Genomic DNA, 22,756 nt, shown 5'->3' on the forward strand with positions numbered 1-22,756 from the left:
GGCCAGATCCAAAACTTATAAATGCTGTTGGAAAAAAGAACATACTGCCTGCAGGCTCTTTCAAGCAGTTTTGTGTACAGTTATTCACACAGTGGTCACACTTGCGTGACAAGATTACATTGTAGGGACAATATATACAATACAGCATTTCCTTAGGATATTAATAGTCATTTTGGATAGCGGGCGAGCTACCTTTTTTCATGCCAGTTCTGGCAATCAACTGTAAAATATGACAGTGATTGGATGTGGCAGCTTATATCTGCACCGGTGTTTTGATGCAACAAAACATTCTTTTGCTTTTATTTGTAAGACAAAGACTTACAGTATCTGGGCATTAGCTATGATGCACCTTCCTGGCAGGTACAGAGGAAGAATTTCTAGACTCCTTCATGCCTCTCTTTTCAGCTTTTCCACAATCTGATAAAGCAGGTTTCTCACCATCTCACTGCCCTGCTAACATGTCATTGTAAATGGAAAACGGTAAGAGAAAGATGTTAGTTTTCCACAGGATATGCCAGCACCACTCTAATGTAGGCACTTGTTCAGTCATTTGGGGCTTTAAGAGTGTGAGTCCGAGCTGCCAAAGGAAAGTCTCTAGCCAAGCAACTTCTTTCCCGGTGTTGCTGGCTGATGGGGAAAACGTGAATACCCGGAGGGTGACTGTAAATCCTCCAGGCACTATGAAATAAAGGAAAAAATAGGACAGGGCAAGTAATCAGGTAGAAGGGGGGACGTTCCAAGGGGCACAGAGCCTAGCTTTGCCACAGGTTCCCGAACTGCCTGATCCAGCCGGTGCATCAGGGTGTGCTCGGCACAGCGCAGCGCTTCAACTCCCACCAACCCGTCTCCAGCTCCGACCCTTCCTGAGCTGCGCACTAGCGGAAAGTTGGGCTTCCTACTGCTCTCGCCTGCGGCCCGCGAGTGGCTCAGCCCGACTCCGCGATCCCTGGCTGAGCGCTCCTCCTCTGCGCATGAGTCGCGGCGGGAGGCTCCGCGCCTGGGCTATTTCAGGGGCTGGGCACCGGGGGAAGATGCTCAGTGCCTGAAGGGGGCCGGGCCGTGCCCAGGGGGGCTGCGGCGGCGGCTAGAAGCCAGGAGCCGTCGGGGCAGAGGCGGCTGCAGCACCGCGGACAGCGCACAGCGAGCTCCGCTCCGAGCCTCCGACTCCACCGCCCCGCCGCGCCCTGGCCCCGTTGCCCCGGCTCCGGCTCGACGCCGCCCCGGACCCCGGTGCCTCCCCTCCGGACCCCGGTGCCGCTGCCCCCGTGCCCCGGCCCCTTGCTAGCAGGGTCCCACCGGTGCTCTCCCCCTCTCCTCCGTCCCCGCTAGCTCCCCATTTCTCCCCCGGCACCATGCGCGGACGGCTGCGGGCGGCGGCTTGCGAGGCTGCGGTGCCGGCTCGGATGCCCCCTTCCTCCTGCCCTCGCCCGCTGCAGGCGACCCGCTGAGAGATGGACTTGGCAGGCGTGCTGCTGGCGTTGCTCCTCGTGCTGGTGCTGGTCGTCTCCCTGCTCTCCAACCTCCTGGTGCTGCTATGCTTCGTCTACAGTACGGAGATCCGCAAGCAGGTCGCCGGGGTTTTCCTGGTGAACTTATCCTTTTGCAACCTGCTCCTCACCGTCCTGAACATGCCTTTCACCCTGCTGGGGATCCTGAGGAACCAGCAGCCCCTCGGGGGCTGCGTCTGCAAAGCGGTGGGTTTCCTGGAAACTTTCCTCACTTCCAACACGATGCTGAGCATGGCAGCGCTCAGCATCGACAAATGGATTGCCGTGGTGTTCCCCTTGAGCTACACCAGCAAGATGCGGTATAAGGACGCTGTGATACTGATGGGCTACTCGTGGCTTCACTCCCTCACCTTCCCCTTGGTATCTTTGTTTTATTCGTGGGTAGATTACAGCAGCGTTTATGCCTCTTGCACCTTGCACCTGAAGGAAGAGACGGAGCGGAGACGCTTTACGGTGTTCACCATCGTCTTTCACTCCACCAGCTTCATGCTGTCGCTGGTGATCTTGTGTTTCACCTATTTAAAGGTGTTGAAAGTTGCTCGGTTCCATTGCAAGCGGATAGACATTATTACCATGCAGACTCTGGTTTTGCTGGTGGACATCCATCCCAGGTAAGGGGCGCGTTTGCATTCACAGCCTCGGGGCTCTTGTGGTGGGTACCCCAGGGCGGAGGGGATGCTCTGCCTCCCCGGCACCCCTTCGTGTTCTCCTGCCTACCTCGGCAGCCCGGTAAGACCCTCCTGCCTCCAGCTCCAGGCGCTGCTTACAGTGCCAGAAGTCGGTGCTTTGTGTCTTTGCAGCCTGCTTCCTTAAAATGCTAGTCCCAGCCTGCGGGTGGGCTCATAGTGGCCTGAGGTCCCTGCACCAGGGAGCTGCTTTTGGGGTGAGGGCTGCGCTCCTCTCTCCCGCGGGCTGCCCTCCTCCGGGGCTGGGGCCGGGGCTGCCCTGCCCTGCCCTGCACGGGACAGCGGCTCCCGGCCGGGGACGAGTCCCTTCCTCTCTCCACTGGCTAGGGAGATCTCCCCTCCTCGCCCCTTGCATTAACCCACCGACCTTCTTTTTCTTTTTTTCCCTTTGCAGTGTGAAGCAGCGCTGTCTCAACGAGCAGAAACGGAGGAGGCAGAGGGCTACCAAGAAAATCAGTATTTTTATAGGGTCGTTCGTGATCTGTTTTGGTCCTTACATTATCACCAGGTTAGTATCTCCTGCCTGCTGGGGTGGGTTGGGCGACTTCCCGAGACACCCGTGTGCCCTCTGATGTGAGGATGCTGGTGCCGCGGGATGGGGGGGAGGGTTACGACTAATTTGGGGCTTGCAGAGCCCGACGGAGACTTGGGGCCGGTAGTGAGAGCACACACTCGCACGCTCTCACATGCACGCGCACACATGCGCGCACACACAGGCGCGTACACGCGCGCACGCCCAGCCCTCTGCGCTGGGAGCCCCGGCGAGTTCTGGCTCTCCTCTCCTTCTTGCTGCCAGCTCTGGGAGTCTCTGCCAAGAGCAAGAGGCTTTTAGGACAAGTACTAGGAATTAATTACACGCCAGTGGGCGATGAAAGCAGTTTAAAACACTCGCCACCCCTCCTTATTAGCACAACCCAAGCAACAGAGGGGAAAGCAGACCGCTTTTTCTGATTAGCTCTTTTTTTTTTTTTTTTTTTTTTTTTTCAAAGCATAAGGCCAAGCTTGCTGCTGTTGGAAGCTGAGGTGACATAATTTAAATTTATCCAGGCTGATAATTTGGCAGATAAGATTTGTGTCTGGAAACGTTAATGTCTGTGAATATATTGCTAATGGTGCAGCATGGACTTGTGATGAGGTGTGAGCGTTAGCTCCCAGCAAAACCAATAATTAGACTTTAAGAATGTATAACCATGCTTCTAACAGTTCAGAATCATTTGCATCCACTCTGGTGGCCTGTACCTTTTAAAAGAGTTATATATCATTCTTATTCTGTACTTGTATAGTCCTTATACAATATATGGTTATAATTTTTAAAGCTTGACTAAATCAGTGAGCTAGAAGCCAACATAACTATAGTGAATTGCAGCATTTCAGCCTTTTGTCTCTAAATTAAAATGGGCTAAAAGTTTCACAAGTGATTTTTTTTATTTATTTATTTTTTAATGGTCACCATTCAACAATGCTTTCAAATGCCTTTGGAGAGAACTGACTTCTGCTCAGGAAGGTGTACTAGTCTTTACAAAACCACCCTGGTGAAGGCTTTCCTGTTTGCTTCCAAGTTTGCCAGGGTCTGCAGCCACACCAGCTTATCAAAACTGGCCAGCTTTAGCCCAATGAACTTACACAGTCATATACACATAGGTCATTTACAACCATCATTATTACCCTTTTCTTACATGGGTAGTGGGACAGATTGAGGCCAGAGCACAAACATGACAATGTTTTTTAACCTTTAGGATGACATTTCTTTCAGTTCCCATTTAGATGTTAAGCAGGATTCCTGTCTGATTACCTGGATAACTGCATTTTTTTCTGCAGTTAAAAGGATTATTACAAATATTAACATTATAGCACAGAGTTAAAAGGTTAATTGATCAGTGTTCAGTACATTCTGAGTCATTTTCTATTCACTTTAGCCATAATCAGGATATAATTGTATTGAACAAAGTGGATCTTGCCATCTTCTTTCTATTTGAATATTACCAGGCTCAGCAAATTCCAGCATCGCTTTTTTTTTTTTTTTTTTTTTTTTTTTTTTTTTAGGGTAGAGATATTTCTTACACACTTCTAAAATAATTTCTTATAAAGTTCTAAAATAAAAGTGTCTTCCTTCTTCAAACCTTGCATTTTGCAAAAGTGAGATGGTACATTTTCTATGTGTGACAAATGGGTACTGCATGTGTCAACAGGGAGAAGGCAGAGGATTGGTTTATATAAATGTTCATGGCAAGGTAAAGCTTCTGCCTCAGTCACAAGGACCAAGAGGGATCGGCGACTGCAAAATAGGAAGCATTTGGGGAGGACATCCTGGGGGCCCTTTGCCTCAAAGGCAAGACAGTGTCTAGGCAACACTGAATAGAAGGTGGTAGAAGCAATAAAGTTGGAGGATTTGCTGTCTTTTCACTTCTCCATTCTTATTCCATTTTCAGTGCAGTTGTGTTGAAGTAATCTCTACGGAGGCCCTGGGAGAGATTTCATCCTCTCTTTTCTTGCTCTTTGGCCTGGTGACTCAGGTTGTGTTGTGAGCTCAGTGTTTGCTCCTCATTTCATAAATGTGAATGAGATTATGATCATTAGCAATATATTCATCTGTTCACTAAAAGCCAACAGATGAATTTCATCTTTGCTGTAACATCACTGAAATCAAGAAAATTATACTAAGATGCATCCAGGTGGATATTTATAAGGCTGAACCCTTCTGTCCAGGCCTTTTATCTTGTTAAAATCTGAGTGATTTTTTTTTTTTTTCCCTGTTGGCTTCAACGCAATTACATTTGGACCCATAATACATTAAAGTGGACACATAGTAATACATCTATCTTCATAACTGAAAGATATCTTACTCTGCTTATTTGGTGTGTTTATAAAAATGTCAGTCATGTAAATATCAAGTGTATGTTTCCTGTATTATGATGATTTGCAGGAATGGATAAACTAAGAAACCATGTAGCAAATGTACTTTATTATGCATTTATTTATTTCTTACATTCAGTGTCTGAAATATTCATTTATTCCTCATGTTTCCTTCATGTGCTCTCTGTTTTGAAATCACTGGAATTTTCCAAGCAGCTTCAAGCAGGAGTCATCTGATTCTTAAATGTACTTGCCATGGGAATTATTTTATTTTTATTAATTCAAATGAGAAATTTTCCTTATAAAGCTCAACTTCTTGTTGCAAAGTTCAGTTCTAGCATTGGTAAGTCAGCTTTTCTATGCAGAGAGATTGGAGGACTGGAACAGCTTCAAAATTCAACACCCTGCAAGTTGGGAGCTCTGCACATTGGAAAGAGGCCAAAAGTTTTTTTGAGCCTTGAGAAAGCTTCAGAGCTCACATTTTCAAACTGTGATGTTTTAGGGTACAGAAAAGGGATATTTTATCTCATGGTGATTTTTTTTTTTCCTTCTGGAATTAATATAACAAAATAGCATATTCTTGCACTTGCAAAAGGTTTCACAAAAGGTGTAGAGATAATGAAAACTTCTTGCCCTGTTCCTTTCACCTTACTGGAGAGTTTGTCCAATCTAGATAAACCGTATGCCAGACACTTGCTGGAATAGTCTGAAGGTTTTCTCTCACTTCTGTGGAAAAAACGTTTAACCTAGTTGCAGTTTCTCCACCCATGATTAATGGACCAATCTCAATTGAGGTGCTGAGACCACTAATCATCCATGAAGCACAGGCCAGGAGACATAGGTCTGGAGACAGCTGGCTGGCCATATAATGATGATAAAAGTGTTGTCTCCTTGTTTTCTTTGGCCAAAATAGCAGCCAGCCAAATACACACAGAAACTTCCACAGGTAAGTCAATGCTGAAGCACATGCTACTTACCTAAAACCTCTACATAGGTTGGCAGATATGACAGTATGTAAGGGAGACCCACAGCTTCCAGAAGCAGCAAACTGATCCCACGGGTGTTATGTCCAATTGTTTCAAATGTCACTAGGCAGCTACATTTAGGCAACTGAGATGAGTGAGTCCAGATCCTCCATGTTGCCTCAAGCTTGCTGAGGGAGAGGGGTAATGGATCACTTTGACCACTGTCGCTTACCAGCACAACTCTATATATTCAGAAAATGTAGCAATAAACTGCAGTACTTTCTTTTCTCTAATGTATGGGAGCATTAACAATGAAAACACATTTTTTTCCCTCTTTCTATAGAGGTAATTATTATTGTTTCCTAGTGGCTTTGTTACAACAGTTCCCTTTATCTTTATTGAATTCAAGGAGGACCCTTCTCCTGCAGGGACCATGTACTGTATGAAAATAAGTGTTACTTTAATGTTTCATGAAGCAAGAGTTGTGCACTGGACTCAGTGTGAACATAACACTCAAGTGTTTCCATCTCTCTTTAATGTTTAACAGGTTGATAGAGCTCCTTCCTTTTGTTACCATAAACTACTACTGGGGAATTATAAGCAAGTGCCTCACCTACAGTAAGGCTGCGTCAGATCCATTTGTTTACTCACTTTTACGTCAACAGTATAAAAAAGTTCTGATCAACATCGTCAATAGGATACTTAAGAGGGATCTGTATCCATCATCAGGGTACAACAGCTCTCTCGACACTGAAAATGATTACTGCTTGCACAGAACAAACTAACAACATGGTAAGCACTCCCCTTTGAGTGAGACAGGACTTTGACACTGTTGGAAAGCTGCCTTTTCCATCTCATGCTGACAGTGGTAACGGTGTCTAGAGGGTATGGAAGCTGCATTAAAGAAATGTAATGTCTGTGGACTTTCCTGAAAGGCTCTTCCCTCATCTGCAGTCAGTGCAATATAAGGCAAGGCCTTGCTCCTGAGTGAATGGAGTAGGCTTGAGGGGTTTAAGAAAGCCTTTGGAGAAGCTTAGAGGGAGCTTTTAATATTTCGAGTCTGAAGACTTGGTCTTTCTCGGAGCATCCTGCATCAGATGTAATAACCCACTGTCTTCTGGGAGCACAGAAATCCCCAGCTTGGAAGAAGAGGTCCAGAGTCCTCCGTGCTGTGCATGTCCCTTGGCAGCCCTGGATCTGTCCTATTAGTTTTGAACATTAAAATTAAATCTCTTAATTGATTGATTAATTGTATTGGTGCCTCAAGTGAGTGATATGGGTCAGCACTTTGAATCTGAGATTGTTATTATTCTTTATTACTAGGCATCATGATTGTAACATAGCCTTTAGGAAGTGGTACATATATTTGATATGCCAGTATTCTATCAAGCATAACCAAAGTCCACATATCTGAGTTACTACTATTTAGCACTTCAATGGTATGTGATGATAACAATAATTGCAGCAACAGTAACAAAGGCATATATGGAGTTTAGTTAAATAGTACTGTAGTTCCATCACTGAGCTAGTCCTATTCAAACAAGCTTTTATTGAGGGAAAAGAACAGCAACAACAACAGCAAAAAGACCAGTTAGGCAGTAGAAGTAACAGACTCCACTGTGTTTAAGATACATTACTTCAGAAGCTATCTGGTTTCAAAACAGGCTAAAATATGTTAATTCTTTTTAAGGAATATACAATGTGTAAAATATTTCATGCATTGGCTATATTTGGTGGATTGTAATAATATTGTATTCTTTTATATTGATCAATTAATCTGATGATTTTAACAGATACCAAGAGATGTCTGAGAGATATTATAACAAACTTGCTGCCAAATGCCCAGAAACACAAAGCTGCTTTGTTATTATATGTATTTTTATTTATTTATAAATTTAAACAGGCTTTGGAAAAAAAAAAAAAAAAGTAGGAATTATTTTTGAACAATGTTCTTTTGATTACATAAAACATGTTTCAAAATATTCTATGGCATTCGATAAGCTACTATTTTCTAATCTAGTATATAAAGGGAAAATTAAAGTAATTCTAAGATATATTTAAGAAAAGAGAAGACGTTAAAGAACAATTATTTTTTATGTAACAATGAATTTGACCCTATTAAGCACTAAGAAGACTCCTTCTGGTCAAACTAAGTATATAAGCATGTGATTAGGTACAAATATAATTTCCTTTGAAGTTAATTGTTCTGTTCCCATGCTGAAAATTAAGTAGATGCTTAACTGTTTTGTAAAATCAGTGTTTCAGTAGTCAGCACATGGAAAGAGGGTTGTTCCCACTATCCTCAACATGGAAAAAGGAGAGCACCTTATTGCAATCCCACTGAAGTCAAGGAAAGGTGATGCTGTGTAACAAATACTATGTTCTCTTATCTTCTGCTTTTAATCTCCGAGGCCTTTCTGAAGCTATTTATTTTTTATTTATTATTTAGCCTTGTGAGTACCTTAGGCCTCTGTGCTTTGCATTTATAGTTCTGCCTGTGTTTAAACTGAATGTATTATAATGGTTTTGTCTTCTTAGTAAAGTATTTGTACTCTCTCCAATTTTGTGTAAATACAATATTTCAGAAAAAAAAAATGTATATGGAATCTTTCCAGTTCTACTATCTTCCTGTCTGCCTCCACATGCCTCCCCACTCTGTCTTGCTGCAAGAAAAGCCTGATGCTCTTGTCTTTCACGCTAGCTTCAGCATAAGGACCAAACATCTTTGCAGGGGGCAAGGGGAATGCTAATTTTTCACTGAGAGTCAACTTTGATAATCTACAGCTCTGTGTGGAAACAGGAGTTTGATGATACCCACAATTTTTTATCTGATCTTTAGTTTCCCAAAGAAAATGTTGCTCACTTTAAGAATGTTACATATAGTTAAATATATTAAACCATCACTTCCAGCACACACAAATTAAACAAAAAAAATCTTTTTTAGTATCAACAAAATAGTAGATGAGAGAAAATATAATGATAATCTTCTAAAGCTATTACATCAATAAACCTCTAAAGCATAACCAAAGCCACATTTTAAAGGTATAAACCAGAACATAGTTAAACTGTAACATCTGCTGTTAAATTAATTAATGAAGCTGATTCATGCCAGTTGAGGGTGTTGCCATGCACACACTTCATAATACAACTCAATCTTGCAAAGCATAGAACATTTCTGGAGGTGCTTAGGTCTAGACAAAAAAAAAAAAAAAAAAAACCTCAAGCCTGCTGCATGTTACAGAATGCCTTTTAGATTTAATTTCCATGAAAAATTAGGAAGCTGAAGTCTACAGTATGCTTCAAAAGAAGAGTAAAGACACCAGAAACTGAGAGAGGGTGAGGAGAGCTGTAATTCTTCTTTTTCTAATTTACCCTCTCAATCTTGATTTGCAGTGAAGTTTAAGTGCATTGTTTTGCTGTAACAGAAGGTATCTTCTGCTAATTATGCAGAGCTAGCTCTGTAGGTAATCTTTTCTTTCTCCCTTCTTCTCACCATCCCCTCCTCACCCCATACCAGAGAAGTGCTTGTTCTACTTTCCTTACTGAGTAGGAAGTGTTCACTAAGAGGTCATGGTTTCATTCACCCAGTTTACTGATGCAGGAAAAACTCATATTAACTTGGTTCTTCATTCATTATGCCCTGGGTTATTCTGGGGTAGAAGAAGGGAGAGGGAAAATACACTCTGCCATCATCTTTCGAAATGCTGCAAAAAAGATCAGTGTATTTACTGCTCTAACAGAGATGAAAACATGCATCTTATGCAGTGGGAGCATTTACCAGAGGGGTCAATGTTGTGGATTCTCTTACCAATATTTTAGCTAAAATAATCATTACATACACAATCCTGACGGTTGGATCAGAAGTTGTTCCAGAAAACCTGAAATGTGATATCCAAAATGGCATCTTGCCACTGACACACTTGCTAACATGAAGGTAGTGCTCCAGGAAAGTGGATCTGGATTTATCACCCAACAGCCTGGAGTGGGTTTTGCTAGAAAAGACAGGAGACTGGAAAATACCTGGCAGGTCTGCTGTTGAGTTGGAAATCATGATACTTGGTTCTGTAGTAGAGCCGTCATGCTTGCACTGACATCCTTGGTGTGAAGGAGTTGTGACCCAGCAATGGTTTGTTGTTAAAGAGTATGCAAGAGAAATATTGTTTCCTCACTGTAATAGTAGTAGGGCCCAAAATGTTTCTAGGCTGTGATTATTCAGCTTCTGATTGCAATCTATGTCAGCAAAAATAGTCCTCTTCCTTACTTCAAACTTTCATTTTGGCTGTAGACTGGAACTCAGAACTGTACCTTCCCTGAGTGACATCTTCATCCTAACGCAGTCAGAATAAAAACTCTACAGAACAATTTAATTAGTCTATGTAACTGAAGAGGCTTTCAACTTCAATTTGCTTTTCTTAACACACCTTCACCGAAGTATTTCCAAGCCTGAAGATTTGGAAATTTTCTGACAAGATTCAGGATAGAGTTTTGAATCTGCCATTACAGAAAAAGGAAACCTTTTTACCTCATTTCCTAAGTGAGTGCTCTAACATTTATCAAAAAGAGTGGCCTCTTCCAAAGAAAATAGGATTTATTTTTATTATTATTACAATTGCTTAGCACCTATAACTGCAGATAAACTCTGAGACTGTCAACCAGGCTGAGTTCCTGAGGCAAAAAACACGAAGCAGTACTTAGACTATGAATTCCCAAAAGGTTTAAGTATGACCTCTATCCCAGCCTGCTCAGTCTTTGCAAGATGGAAGTACTTGAATTCAAGTGTAAAATCAAAACTAGTACTCTTGGGTTGTGTGATCCTGAAAACTTATATGTCTCTCAGCTTAGATGGCAATGAAGACCCCAGGTCTTTAAATTTTCACTCCACAAATTCCTTATCCTCATTGCAGATCAGACGTGTCCTTCATCTGGATAAATTTACACCTAATACACATTTGCAAATAATCTACACTGCTCAATAATTAATGAATACATGTTTACCCTATTTTAACATTAGTAATGGTGGTACCGAACTTAAATTTCAGAGCTATTTGCAATGTTAGGCTTATTTAGGTCATTAAGCATGTGGAAATCAGAGCTCTTTAACACAACTTCTAATGGACCAGCGAGTGATTTAATTTTATTTATTTTTCTTACAGTTTTGGATTAGAATTCAAACTCTGAGAAATTTAGCTCTATTGAAAATTGTTGATGTTCAAACTCATCTAGATAAAGCGCTTAAAAATACTGAAAAGAACAGTTCTACATGAGCTGGAAGGCTTGACTAGATCACATGGAAGGCATATTTTATGTTGTTTTTATTTTATGTTGTTTTTATTTTATGTTGTTTTTATTTTATTATTTTATTTTATTTTATTTTATTTTATTTTATTTTATTTTATTTTATTTTATTTTATTTTATTTTATTTATTTTATTTTATTTTATTTTATTTTTCTCCAGAAGTAATTATGTGCAGTTGTGCATGCAAAATTGAACAAGTAACTGTGTGTCTGTCTCAAAAGCACATTGCATATTTCAGGATTGTGAATTGCAAATGGCTTTTTCGGTCTGGTTCAGGAGGACACCTGGTTTGTAGGAGGTGTTAATTACACAAGTAAATTAGAGATTCTGCTTTTTATTTTTGGAAAGCAGGTCCAATTAATATTTAATGGCTCAGTTGGAGACACAGCAGAGCTGACCTTAAGAAAGGTTGTAAATATATGAATACCTTTTGGTGCCAGAAACTTTGAAGAGCAAAATGTCACCTGGCACGATGTATGCAAACAGCTCCTGCTTGGAGCTGGAGCTGCTTTTCCCTGTGATTTACTGATGTCATGCAGGCCAAACAACTGGTCCCATTTATGTGTATCCTTGTTTCTTTTCTCTCTACAAGCCAGCTGGCCTTGCCAGGACATGTAGGTGCATGAAAGTGTGAAAGGTCTCTAAGGATGCATGATGGAAACTAGGTGCTTTCTGCTCTATTCTATGAGTGAGCAATGAATGAAACATGAGTCGCTCCCAGCCAGGTTTCTTGTACACTCTTCATGCAAATGAAACATATTGCAAAGCATGTATGTTAAATGTCGCAGGGCCCATATGGTAAAGGGTATTTCTGAGTGATAAGAACTATGGATCTTTCCAGTCCATTCACTCAATGCCATTTTTTTTAACCAGGTGCCTTCAGAAATACTATGAAGAATATCTGAAGTATCTTCTTCACCTCTGAGTCCAATCTACTATCACATATTGCAAGCTGCTGAGCAGCCCACTATGGACACTATGGTTTCTTTCAAATGATAAAATAAAGTTATTAAACAAGCTCAAAATGAAGATAGCATTGCTATAGGGTAATCAGCACTCCACGACTCTGATAGTTGCATGCACCTGTCTGGCTTTTTTTCCTAAGCTTTCTCATAGCTCCCTGGGTATCCTCTCTGATGAATACCTGGGCTTGTTGTTGAGAAGCCAGTCACTCCAGCCAACTAAATTTGACACTCATAAGCTCCCTTTTTAAAAAAAAAATATTTTTTTTTTTTATTTATTTTTTATTTTCTAAGAACCAGAAGAGCACTGTGACAGTGGTGCTAAAAAGTGATTCAAACTCAAAAGTTTCTTTCCTTCTTTCTTAAAAATCTTGTTTATTTCTTGAAAAATATTTATCACAAAGAACAAGGAATAAACTCTCTAACTGCACACTTTGCTCATAAGTGTTTTTTGTAAGTATTTATAAATTCCCTTCTGCTTAGTTACTTTTATCTCTGGGTTTAAAGAACAGACTTGTGTCTGAACAGACACAAGAACAGCAGCATTTTCTTTTTGTATCTCTGCTGGCCTGTGTTCCCTTTGCAAATGCTGAATGCTTGCTCAATCCCCACACTTCCTCCCCATTTAACACATTTGAAAGTCTCTCTCTTCCCTCTGTTTTCTCGTGACACCTGAAATGCAGACCACTTCTTTTCTTGATGTGTTCTCATGGACTATTATGTTGTTCTCACTGTTCTCACTTCTTTTTATTATTATTATTATTATTTTTATTTTCCCTGTGGTTTTAGTTTTCTGTGATCTTTTTTTTTTTTTTTTTTTTAATTAGTTTTCCACTCACAGCCTTTTTTGTTTTAATTTTGTGCATCTGAGGAGGATTGCAACATGCAAATTGATTAAACTAGAAAGAAAGCTGTGGGGGAAAAAAAAGGCAATCAAAGGAATCATACCAAAAGTCTTACCAAATCTATTTTGTCCTTTGGGTTTACAGTCTACAAATTGCTGTAGTCAGTAGCACACAACTGCTGTCATATCTAGCTGCATTTTCATTTTCACATAAAGTTAGCAGATATCCATTTATGTCTGAATCAAGAAGCAAAAGGTGTTCAGCATGAATTCCTCAGAGAAATAATTTTATTTTTGGAGCTTCAAGAAAATTTTGAACCTACTGTCCCAATAAACCTTGTGAAGGGAAGGTTGGATTGAAATGCAACCTACCCAATGTGAGGACACACCCTGGTTTCCTCTGGGCTTGTTCTGCAATGGTTAACTATCCGTTATTACACTGGCAGATTAATAGCCTCACTTCTAATGCTGATGCTCTCAGGTTCAGCCCTTAGAGTGTCAGTCACCTTTTGGCTTTCAATTGTACAAGATATGAACCTGCAAAAAACAGAGAAATGGATCCCAGAACCTTTTGCTTTGTAACTTCACATACTGTTGTTGCATTGTTTTGATGAATCTTGAGGGTAGCTGTTGCTTGGCAACTTGAAACTAAACAGGTCCGACTTAAATATAGTATGTAAATGGCTTTCTCTTAGCTAGCAAGGTTTCTTGACATCTTGACATCTTGCTCTTAGAGAAAAGCTGGAATTTGGACTTGCCTCCTGGTGAAAAGTAGTTTCTTTCAAGGAGACAGAAGTAGCTACTGAGAGCTGTGCTTAGCACAGTAATTTGTAGAAAAATCAAAAAACTTACTTCCTTCAGGTATTTATCTGGATATCTGTACTCCAAAAGTGTCCTGTTTATTAGTGATTTAAAGGAGGGCCCTGACTAATCAAAGTTTTGATGAGTAAAATTAACTTTTTTGATGAATCAGTGGTTCTCTTTTGTTCTCTTATCACAGTAAAACACTACAGGATAACTTATTGAAATTACAAATTGAGGAAAAACAGAAAAATACAGATTCTCAGCTGTCATAGAGAGCTCACTGTCAGAGTAATTCAGGGAGCTGATAGTATGGCTAGGACCACGGATGATGGCTTTTGAGCTGATATTGGTCATGTTCTGAATCCTTGTAGGCTGAAAAAACAGACAATGAACCTCTCCCATGGTGTTTAGTGTTCAGCCTGCAGAAGATAAGGCTCTGGGGAGACTTTATAGTGGACTTCCTGTACCTAAAGGGGGCCTACAGGAAAGCTGGGGAGGGACTCTGTCAGGGACTGTAGAGATAGGATAAGGAGGAATGGTTTAAAACTAAAAAAAGGGTCATTTTAGATTAAATATAAAGAGTTTTTTTACACTGAGGGTGGTGAGGCCCTGGCACAGGCTGCGCAGACAGAATCACTGAATCACAGAATTGTAGGGGTTGGAAGGGACCTCGAGAGATCATCGAGTCCAACCCCCACTTGTGAGTGACTTGAGAGCTTGTGGATGCCCCATCCCTGGAGGTGTTCAAGGCCAAGTTGGATGGGGCTTTGGGCAACCTGGTCTAGTGGGAGGTGTCCATGCCTATGGCAGGGAGATTGCAACTGGATGGTCTTTAAAGTCCCTTCCAACCCAAACCATTCTATGATTCTATATGTAGATGACACAGCATTTCTCATATCTATATAAATCTTAGCAGTTGTGGATCGGGTCTTTAACCAGAGCAGCATCATGATATCAGTATCACTAGGTGAAATTACACTGATAGAGGTTTTAATCCAAAATATTAGCCTTTTTGAAAGGCTGCAAGGAGGATTTCACTAACTGATGGTGCCATTCCCAGACTATAGACTATGACTGGTATTGTTCCCACAGTGTATCCCACTGGCTGGTGCTGCCCACACTATAGATTTTATTCTACTCTTCACTGTCCTGTTCTTGTTCTCTTGATAACTATGGCTTGGCCTGTCCTAGACAACTTATTTTTCAGAAGTGTTTTACATACTGGAAATACTCGTAGATGACTCCTGAATATCCAATTAGTCACTTTTTTGGCCAAGAGAAACCTATGTTCATATTTCTTATGATGAGTCAGTGCTTAAGACTGACTATTTGTTACCCCTCTCCAAATTCCTTCCAATTTGTTAATGTTTTTAATGTCATTGGATGCACAATAATGTGACATAAGGTTGATGGAAAGCAGTGATGTGCTGGAGTCTAGTTGAATCCTGGAATGAGTCACATGAGGCAGACCTGAGCCAGTGAACCCCAGAGATACAGTAACAGACTACATCAGAAATAGATATCCATTTCCAGGAACCAATGAGTTTCTTACAAAAACCTTAGGGAACTAAGTTGCTGCATATAGGTCTGGCTAAAAAGCTTGTGGTTTAAGCCCAGTAGATGTTGATGAACAGCTGGGAGAACAGCTTTGAGGTCTGTTTGTTTTCTGTGAGCAGGCAGTCTATTTGGGATTTATCTGTGGGGCTGAGTGGCATGATACTGAATGTGTTGGCTGCATGAGGTGCTGCATGATCCCAGGAATGGCCTCCAACCTGGTTGCTCCACCTATTTTGCTATTTCTATCCAGCACCTTTAGTCTGAAGTCACCCACAAAAGACTATATGAACATGGCAAGTGGAGGTTAGAGGCAATCTCCTGCAAAAAGTGGAACTTACAATAGCAACTTTGCCCAGTGGCTCTCTGTAGTTTCCACTAATGATTTGTTATTTCCTGAATGTGGAAAATCAAAACTGGACTAAAGTTCTGGATCTGTTAAAAAGACTCTGTAGTTAGGGGAATTTTTTCCTTGGGGGTGGGGTGGGTGGGGTGGGGGGGCTGGTTTTGTTTGTTTGCTTTTTGCTTATTTGTTTTTACTTTTTATTTGACTCAGGAGCTTATTTCAAAATGTGAAGTTGAAATCCTCAACATTTTCAGGCCAGACCTGAAGTGACTACTGGTCCCTGCTGTTTGAGTTTAACACCCATTTACCCGGAGAATGTCAGCCTTGGAGGATGATATTTCTTTGGAAAGTGCTGAGGATCTGTCTTCAAGGAAACAGGGTCTGTTAAGTCTTTCTCCTGTTGGGTATCTGCAAAGAGAAGTAAGTATTCAAAGTCACTTTTTCAAAATCCTTCCCAGCACCTCTGAAAATGTGCAAAGCAAACCCTAGAGGACTTTTTTTTTGAATGTTTTGGCATTAATGTTCTGTGAGACAGGGAAGAGAGACAAAGTGAAATGAGTCTCAAAATAGGACTGTCAAGTTCTTTTCTGGTAGAGCTGATATTAATTTTTAATACTCCATCTGCAATCAGAAGAAAAGAAAGACCTTTAGCTCTCAGCACAGATCTTTTTTGAGCACACTTCTTTTTTTCTTGTAGATATTACATATTCAGTTATGTGATTCATTGACTTATTTTTATTATTTTTCTTGCTTTATGAGAGTCAGTCACCTCTGAGCTTCATCTTGAACTAAGACCACAAAAAGCAACCCTATAACAGTAATCCTTCTTTGCTACTTTGCATGTGGGAGTAATAAAAGGGAGCCTTTGAGAGGATAACAAGATCCTCATGTTAGTTCTATCTTTTTAATGACTATGTTTAAATAATGTTGTGCCCTGATGGTAGGGTTTGGTGATTGGTGCATGCTATTTCGCACACGTTTTCCTGCATATAGCATCATGTTTATTACTTTAGTTCCTTTGTGGTCTTGTTCTACCATCTGGCGCCAGGTTTCCTTCCAGTTTTTGTATCACTTGCACCTTTGATCATGGCTAGATATCATTTTTACCTGTCATCAAAAAAAAAGAAAAAAAAAAACTTCCTTAGTGGTTCCATTTCTTACTGATTAGCCCAAGCAAGCACAAAGATCACATGAATGGTGTACTAAAATACAGGCACATATCCAGATGAATCTTTCTAAAATGGCAAGGCCTTCTCCTGCTTTAATTACATTCCTCTGCTTTAAGATAGGGTCAGTTCTTTGGATCACCTGGAAGAAGTACAAGGAACAAATTTTGTGGGTTACTGACTTAGTCAAACTGTGACAAGTCTGACAGAAGATGAAAACAAGCTTTAGTTATCACTGGCTGTACTTGTATTGAATTTAAACAAGTTGCATTTTTCTCAAGAGCGGTATTTTATTTTTCCGTTTACAATTATTATACTTAACTAGGAAGTAAAGAAATATCTGTTGGCTTGATATTAATAGGGCAAAACCCACCCAGTCAATGCTTACTTTTTTCCAGCATGTAAAAAAATCTGGGGGAAAGCAATTGGCAAAATATGCTAAATATAACAGGGAAGGGAAGGGAAGGGAAGGGAAAGGAAGGGAAGGGAAGGGAAGGGAAGGGAAGGGAAGGGAAGGGAAGGGAAGGGAAGGGAAGGGAAGGGAAGGGAAGGGAAGGGAAGGGAAGGGAAGGGAAGGGAAGGGAAGGGAAGGGAAGGGAAGGGAAGGGAAGGGAAGGGAAGGGAAGGGAAGGGAAGGGAAGGGAAGGGAAAGTTCAATTTTAGAGCCATTAAAGGAAGTTTAGCTTTTGGATCATGTCTAGGCTGGTTCACTCTGGGGTGGTCTACTGGAGTTCTACTCCTTCCCTAGTGTGCTGGTACAACTGTGGTTGATAATGATCAAAAATAACTGCTGCAGGCTACAGGGAATTTGTGGAATATTTGAGACATGGAGAAAGTTTCAGTCCATGAACCATTCTTGGTTAAACTCTTAGAGTGCAATGTAGGAAAAGAAGAAAATTCTTGTGTGGTCTTTTTCTCCTCTCTCTACTTTCAGTCTCTCCAACAAATTTCTGGCTCTGGATGTTTGTGTGGTAGTTTCTAAAGTTGGTTTCATCTTGTGGGTCATAAGGGGAACAAATTGAAAGTTGAGATGAAAGGCATGGCTGAAAAAATTCTGTGAGAAAGTTAAAAGCTCCCCAAGTACAATGTAGATGGTCCCAGAAGACACAAAGAAAATCCCCAAATATATATTCTGCTTAATAAATGCAGAGCAGAATATCCTATATATCATTAGAGTAAAATAGTCACTTCTCTTAGCTAAAAGTTAACTTGCATCTGCGTAAAATATGTTTAAAGAACAAACATTACTCCTTCTTTTAACTTAGCTCTAGAAGCTGAAATAGAAGTCCTGGTGGACCTTTCTCAGATCTCTGCTAGAGCATTAAGCACAGTCAGGACATGGGGGAATAAGGTCTGAGCAGAAAACAGGTAGTCCCCAATAAGATCTGGTAAAAATATTTAAATTAACACTTAACGATATTGTAATGATTCAAATAAAAATGATTAAACACAGATGATGCTGTTACATCTGCCTGTAACTCTGGGATTTCTTTGTTTATTATTATTATTATTATTATTATTATTATTATTATTATTATTATTATTAAAGATTGTTTTAGAATCAGGATGAATATATCATAAGCCATAACCCAATGTCAGCTCCCTGGAAAGCCTACAAGGTTGATAAAACACAGAAATGATATGACAGAGATGGGTAAGTACATTCACATATTCTCAACCATCTTTTCCCTACCTGTTTTTAATATTTTTAGGTTTCGACTGTATACCTAATCTATACATGTTAGTAGTGCCATTTGATATACTCAGTGTTGACACAAAACAAACATATGAGAAGGATGAGTGTTCTATACAGAGCCCTAATTAATAGGGTTTAATTAGTGTATTTTCATTAATGAGGCTGAAAAATAACTAAACAAGGTAGAAATGCTGACTGGCTGGAAATACTGAATGGATAGGGGGAGCAGTAGCTGAACTACCATCCACCTCAGAAAGATGCAAGTCTAAAGGAGGACCCAGAGGATCCTCCTGACTGTACCCACTGGAATGGACAAAACTTCACAGATAGACATTATAAAGATTGGGATCAAATTCCTTGAAAAGGAACGGATTAGGAATAGTTATCTGTTCTTTTCCCCTTGAAAAGAACAGATAACATTGTAACAGTAAACAAAATAACATTTTCCCCTTGAAAAGAACAGATAACATTGTAACAGTAAACAAAATAACATTTTTTGGTTTTCTGTTCTCTATTTACCATATTCAAACATGGAAAAAAAAAAAAAGATAATGGTGACAAACTGATAAATTTACCTGTGTTGCTAGCTACGTTAATGTCATGCTTAGGCCCCATCTACCCTGCTTAATGCTATATATTTTTTTTTTATCTTGGTACCAAACGGAATTACTGTTTTAATATAAAAGGTCCATAAAAGCTGCAAAACAAAGAAATTCAAAACTTTTTTATGTCAGCAGCTGAGGGTTTTGTTTAGTTGGTGCAGTGGAGTTTGTTCATGATGTGATACACCAGGATGCAGGTACCAGGTCCAGATTTTTGGGAGACATGGCTGTTGTTACCCAGATACATTCTGATGTCCACGGGTCTTTCTGTGCCAGGCTCATGACTGCTGCCGCTGTTCCCAATTGCAGGCTCAGCCAGCAGCAAAGCTGAGCACATCTCCCACAGCGGCTTTCATACATACATGCATGCTGCCAGACAAAGCCCTGCAGCAACAGTGTTCAGAAATTTAAGTGCAGAGAGCCCAGTCTTCTTCCCCCTCTGGTTCACTAGTGAAAACACAGGTGCTTGAATCCCCTGGCTTGCCACCAACATTCACAGATCCCTCACTTATCAGCACAAGCTCTCAGTCCATGCCACAGGTCACTCATCCAGCCACTGATTCAGATCTTGAGTCTTTCCAGATGTGGGTCTTCTCCTTCTTGCCTGCTAATCCAGACTGACATTTGCTAACAAACTATTCATACACATACATGGACAGATGTTTATATTCACTTCGGAAATATAAACACATACAGGTCTCTCCAGTTGCTGAAGCCCAGACCTTGCAGACTATACCTTGGTCTCTCTGTTTGCAGGCACTTTGACCTTTCAGCACTCATGTCTAGGATAGGAAGGAAGACTGCACAAGAAAAAGAGTAGCTAAGGCAGGATTTAATATGATAGTAGACAAGACTGCAATGACGTACAGGGCTCAGTCACCTAAGTGCACAGGCTGGCAGCCTGCTTTCATGAAGCTGCCCCATTTATTCCCTTCCTCTTTGTCTTGTTGCACTGATACACTCTGGTTCTTCCCCTGCACTGCTTTTGACCCTTCACCTAAGCATGCCATAATAATTTTTACATGGCCTCTGAAGTCCCTTCAGGCATCCCATAATACTAATGACAGCCCAGGTGCACAACAAGGGCTCACATGCATCCTGAGCACATCAAGCATGAACGTGGCAGATTGGTATTCTGAGCAGCTTGACTGCAGGGTGCTGGGGAGCTGGACAGGAGGTGGAACACATCCTGCCCTTGGAGACCCTTCAGACCCTTCAGGACTGTGCTTGTGACAGCCCAGGTGCACTGCTGTATGGTCAGGGTAGCCAAATTCTATTCTCCTCCTTAGAAGTTGGTTCTTTGAGCCCTGATGGGCTTTGGTGCTGTTTGCTCCCAGGGCAGGCTCTGCAGTCTCCAGATGCAGTAGGAAATACTGGAGATAAGAAAAGTCACCCTCCCCTGCAGAACTCATCAGCAGAGGACTTCCTTTACCGCTGAGCTCCCAAATCCTTCTTTCAGCATAACCCCCGAAACATGATGAGGCATCAATTACTTTTAGAGGCATACAGCATTCTCCTGCCCTGTTAGCCTGTTTTGTGTCTTCCCCTGCAGGGTGGTTCATTTGATTACATTATCATACAGCACTGTAACTCCCTACCGATCCCTCTGATAGCGATCACCGGGAGTTGGTGTACTCTAACTGCAAGGTGAGGATTTCTGCTCTTGTGTGTAAGCAGGTATCCTTCCTCAGGGGAACATTCACTGCCTGGAAAGACAGGATACTTTAGTTTATTTTAGTCCACATTTTTGAAGAGAAAATCCTTGGAAATCCAGGTTGGGGGGGGGGGGTGAAGTTTTTTTCCATGTGTAGGTAAAAAAAAAAAGGAAGGAATTCACATCCTACCTATGGCAAGCTTTGCCACTATACCTGTAAACATTCTTCTGTTTAAAAAATAAATAACAAAAAAAAGAAATAATTTAAAATACATTTAATATAGAACAACTATCCAGTTAAAGTACATATTGTTTAGTTTTTACATTCCTCAGATTTTTGTGATTTTTTTCTTTCATTTTATTTTAATAGGAATAGACAGAAAAGATTTATAACCCTCCAAATTTACTCATGTAAACTGAATCTTATCTTAAGCAACTGGCAAGCCCAGGAGGAGCCTGTGGAGGAGGATCCCACTTCCTGGGTTCCCACTCTTGCTGTGCCGGAGGACATGCAGCCTGGATTCCCTATGCTGTCATGCTGCATTTTAAACTCACAGTTTAAGCTGCTTATGAAACACTGTTCTTTGGGAAGAAAGTTGCTTTTGTTTGTCTCTTTTTCTCTCTCTCTGTGCCTCTTCCCTGTGTTTTCTTCAGGCAGTCACTCTTGGCTGCAGTGTCACAGGCTTTAATGCAGCTCCCCTCTCCCTTGGGAGAACCACTGCCCAAAGACCAGTGTGTGGGACCCTGAGCCAAAGCAGCACATCCCCGCAAGGACTCCCCTTTGCTCACACCGCTAATGAAATTACAAACCAGGCTGCAACAGGGAGGCTGTGGGGAGGCAGAGGGGAGGGAGAGCTCATTCCTCCTCCCTCTCTGCCTCAAAGCCTTTTGCTTTCCAAGCTCAAATGCTAGCTGAAATCTGACGCCTGGACTGCATATGCTGTGAGACGTGGGCATGCCCTCGTGGTGCACTGATTTCCTCCGCGGCTTGGAGAGCCAGAGCCGTGCTGAGGCTCCAAGTGGAGGAGCCACTCCATCAGGCAGTGAGTGCCACATCACTGTGCTGCCTGCATGAGGGGTTCCAGCATGGTCCTGAGGCTCCTGCTCTTCCTCACCGGGCTGCTTAGGGCCACCGAGCCAGCGCCCCGCTGCGAAACCGGCCAGGAGACCCTAGGTAAGGATAACCACCCCAAAAGCTCCCTTTCCCTTCTCTTTCCTTCTTCTGCTGATGAACAGAGAAAAAAGCTCAGGTTTCAAGACAAGAGAGGCAGGAGATGTCACCCTCACCTAGAGATGGGGGGATCAGCTCTTTGGGAATCTGCACCCCCCTCCCCAGTGATGAAATTGGGGTTGTGCCTTGGAAGCATGGATGGGAAAGAAAGCAGCAGTGTGGCTCTGAAACAGAAAAGCAAGCTTGAAAAATAAGGGAATGTAAAGTTTTCCCATCATTGTCTTAAGGCCATGTGCAGATATGTCTTTCTGTCAACTTAAAGAGTCTCCTGTCAGTAGGGTCCCTCTTTTTGTCTGGGGAGTGCCGTGGGTTCTCCCCATCTCTGGCCTTGCCTTCTAGGAATGTGGCAGTCAGACTACAGGAAGGTGAACTTTCGACCTCATGTGTGTTTTTCTGCTTAAAAAAAATTTCCTTATATTCAGATTTAGGTCACTTTTTTTTTCAAGTCCAAAGTATGAGAAGATTTATTAGGGTGTGACAGCTGGAGGGTGTGTTGTAGCTTGCTATAAGCAACATGGAATTTGTATGAATAGATTGGCTGGAAGGACAGATCTGCCCATTAGAGTAGAGGTGAGATAGGAACATGCTG

At 41.5% G+C, this 22,756-nt stretch overlaps 2 protein-coding genes across 2 annotated transcripts in view; both read left to right on the forward strand.

Moving 5' to 3' along the window:
* The first annotated feature begins 1,186 nt into the window (after nt 1-1,186).
* Nucleotides 1,187-8,573, forward strand: GPR78 (G protein-coupled receptor 78). The gene is made up of 3 exons (XM_032187412.1): nt 1,187-2,119; nt 2,589-2,702; nt 6,560-8,573. The coding sequence occupies exons 1-3, from the start codon at nt 1,452-1,454 to the stop codon at nt 6,795-6,797; spliced, it is 1,020 nt and encodes a 339-aa protein (XP_032043303.1). The 5' UTR covers nt 1,187-1,451; the 3' UTR covers nt 6,798-8,573.
* Nucleotides 8,574-21,952: 13,379 nt separating this feature from the next.
* Nucleotides 21,953-22,756, forward strand: part of CPZ (carboxypeptidase Z) — a 32,731-nt gene continuing 31,927 nt past the window's right edge. The window contains exon 1 of the mRNA XM_032186773.1: nt 21,953-22,110. Within this exon, the coding sequence (XP_032042664.1) occupies nt 22,008-22,110 (103 nt within the window). The 5' untranslated portion in view covers nt 21,953-22,007. The remainder of the gene's footprint in view (nt 22,111-22,756) is intronic.

This window comes from Aythya fuligula, chromosome 4, assembly GCF_009819795.1.
Source record: "Aythya fuligula isolate bAytFul2 chromosome 4, bAytFul2.pri, whole genome shotgun sequence".
Classification (NCBI taxonomy): domain Eukaryota; kingdom Metazoa; phylum Chordata; class Aves; order Anseriformes; family Anatidae; genus Aythya; species Aythya fuligula.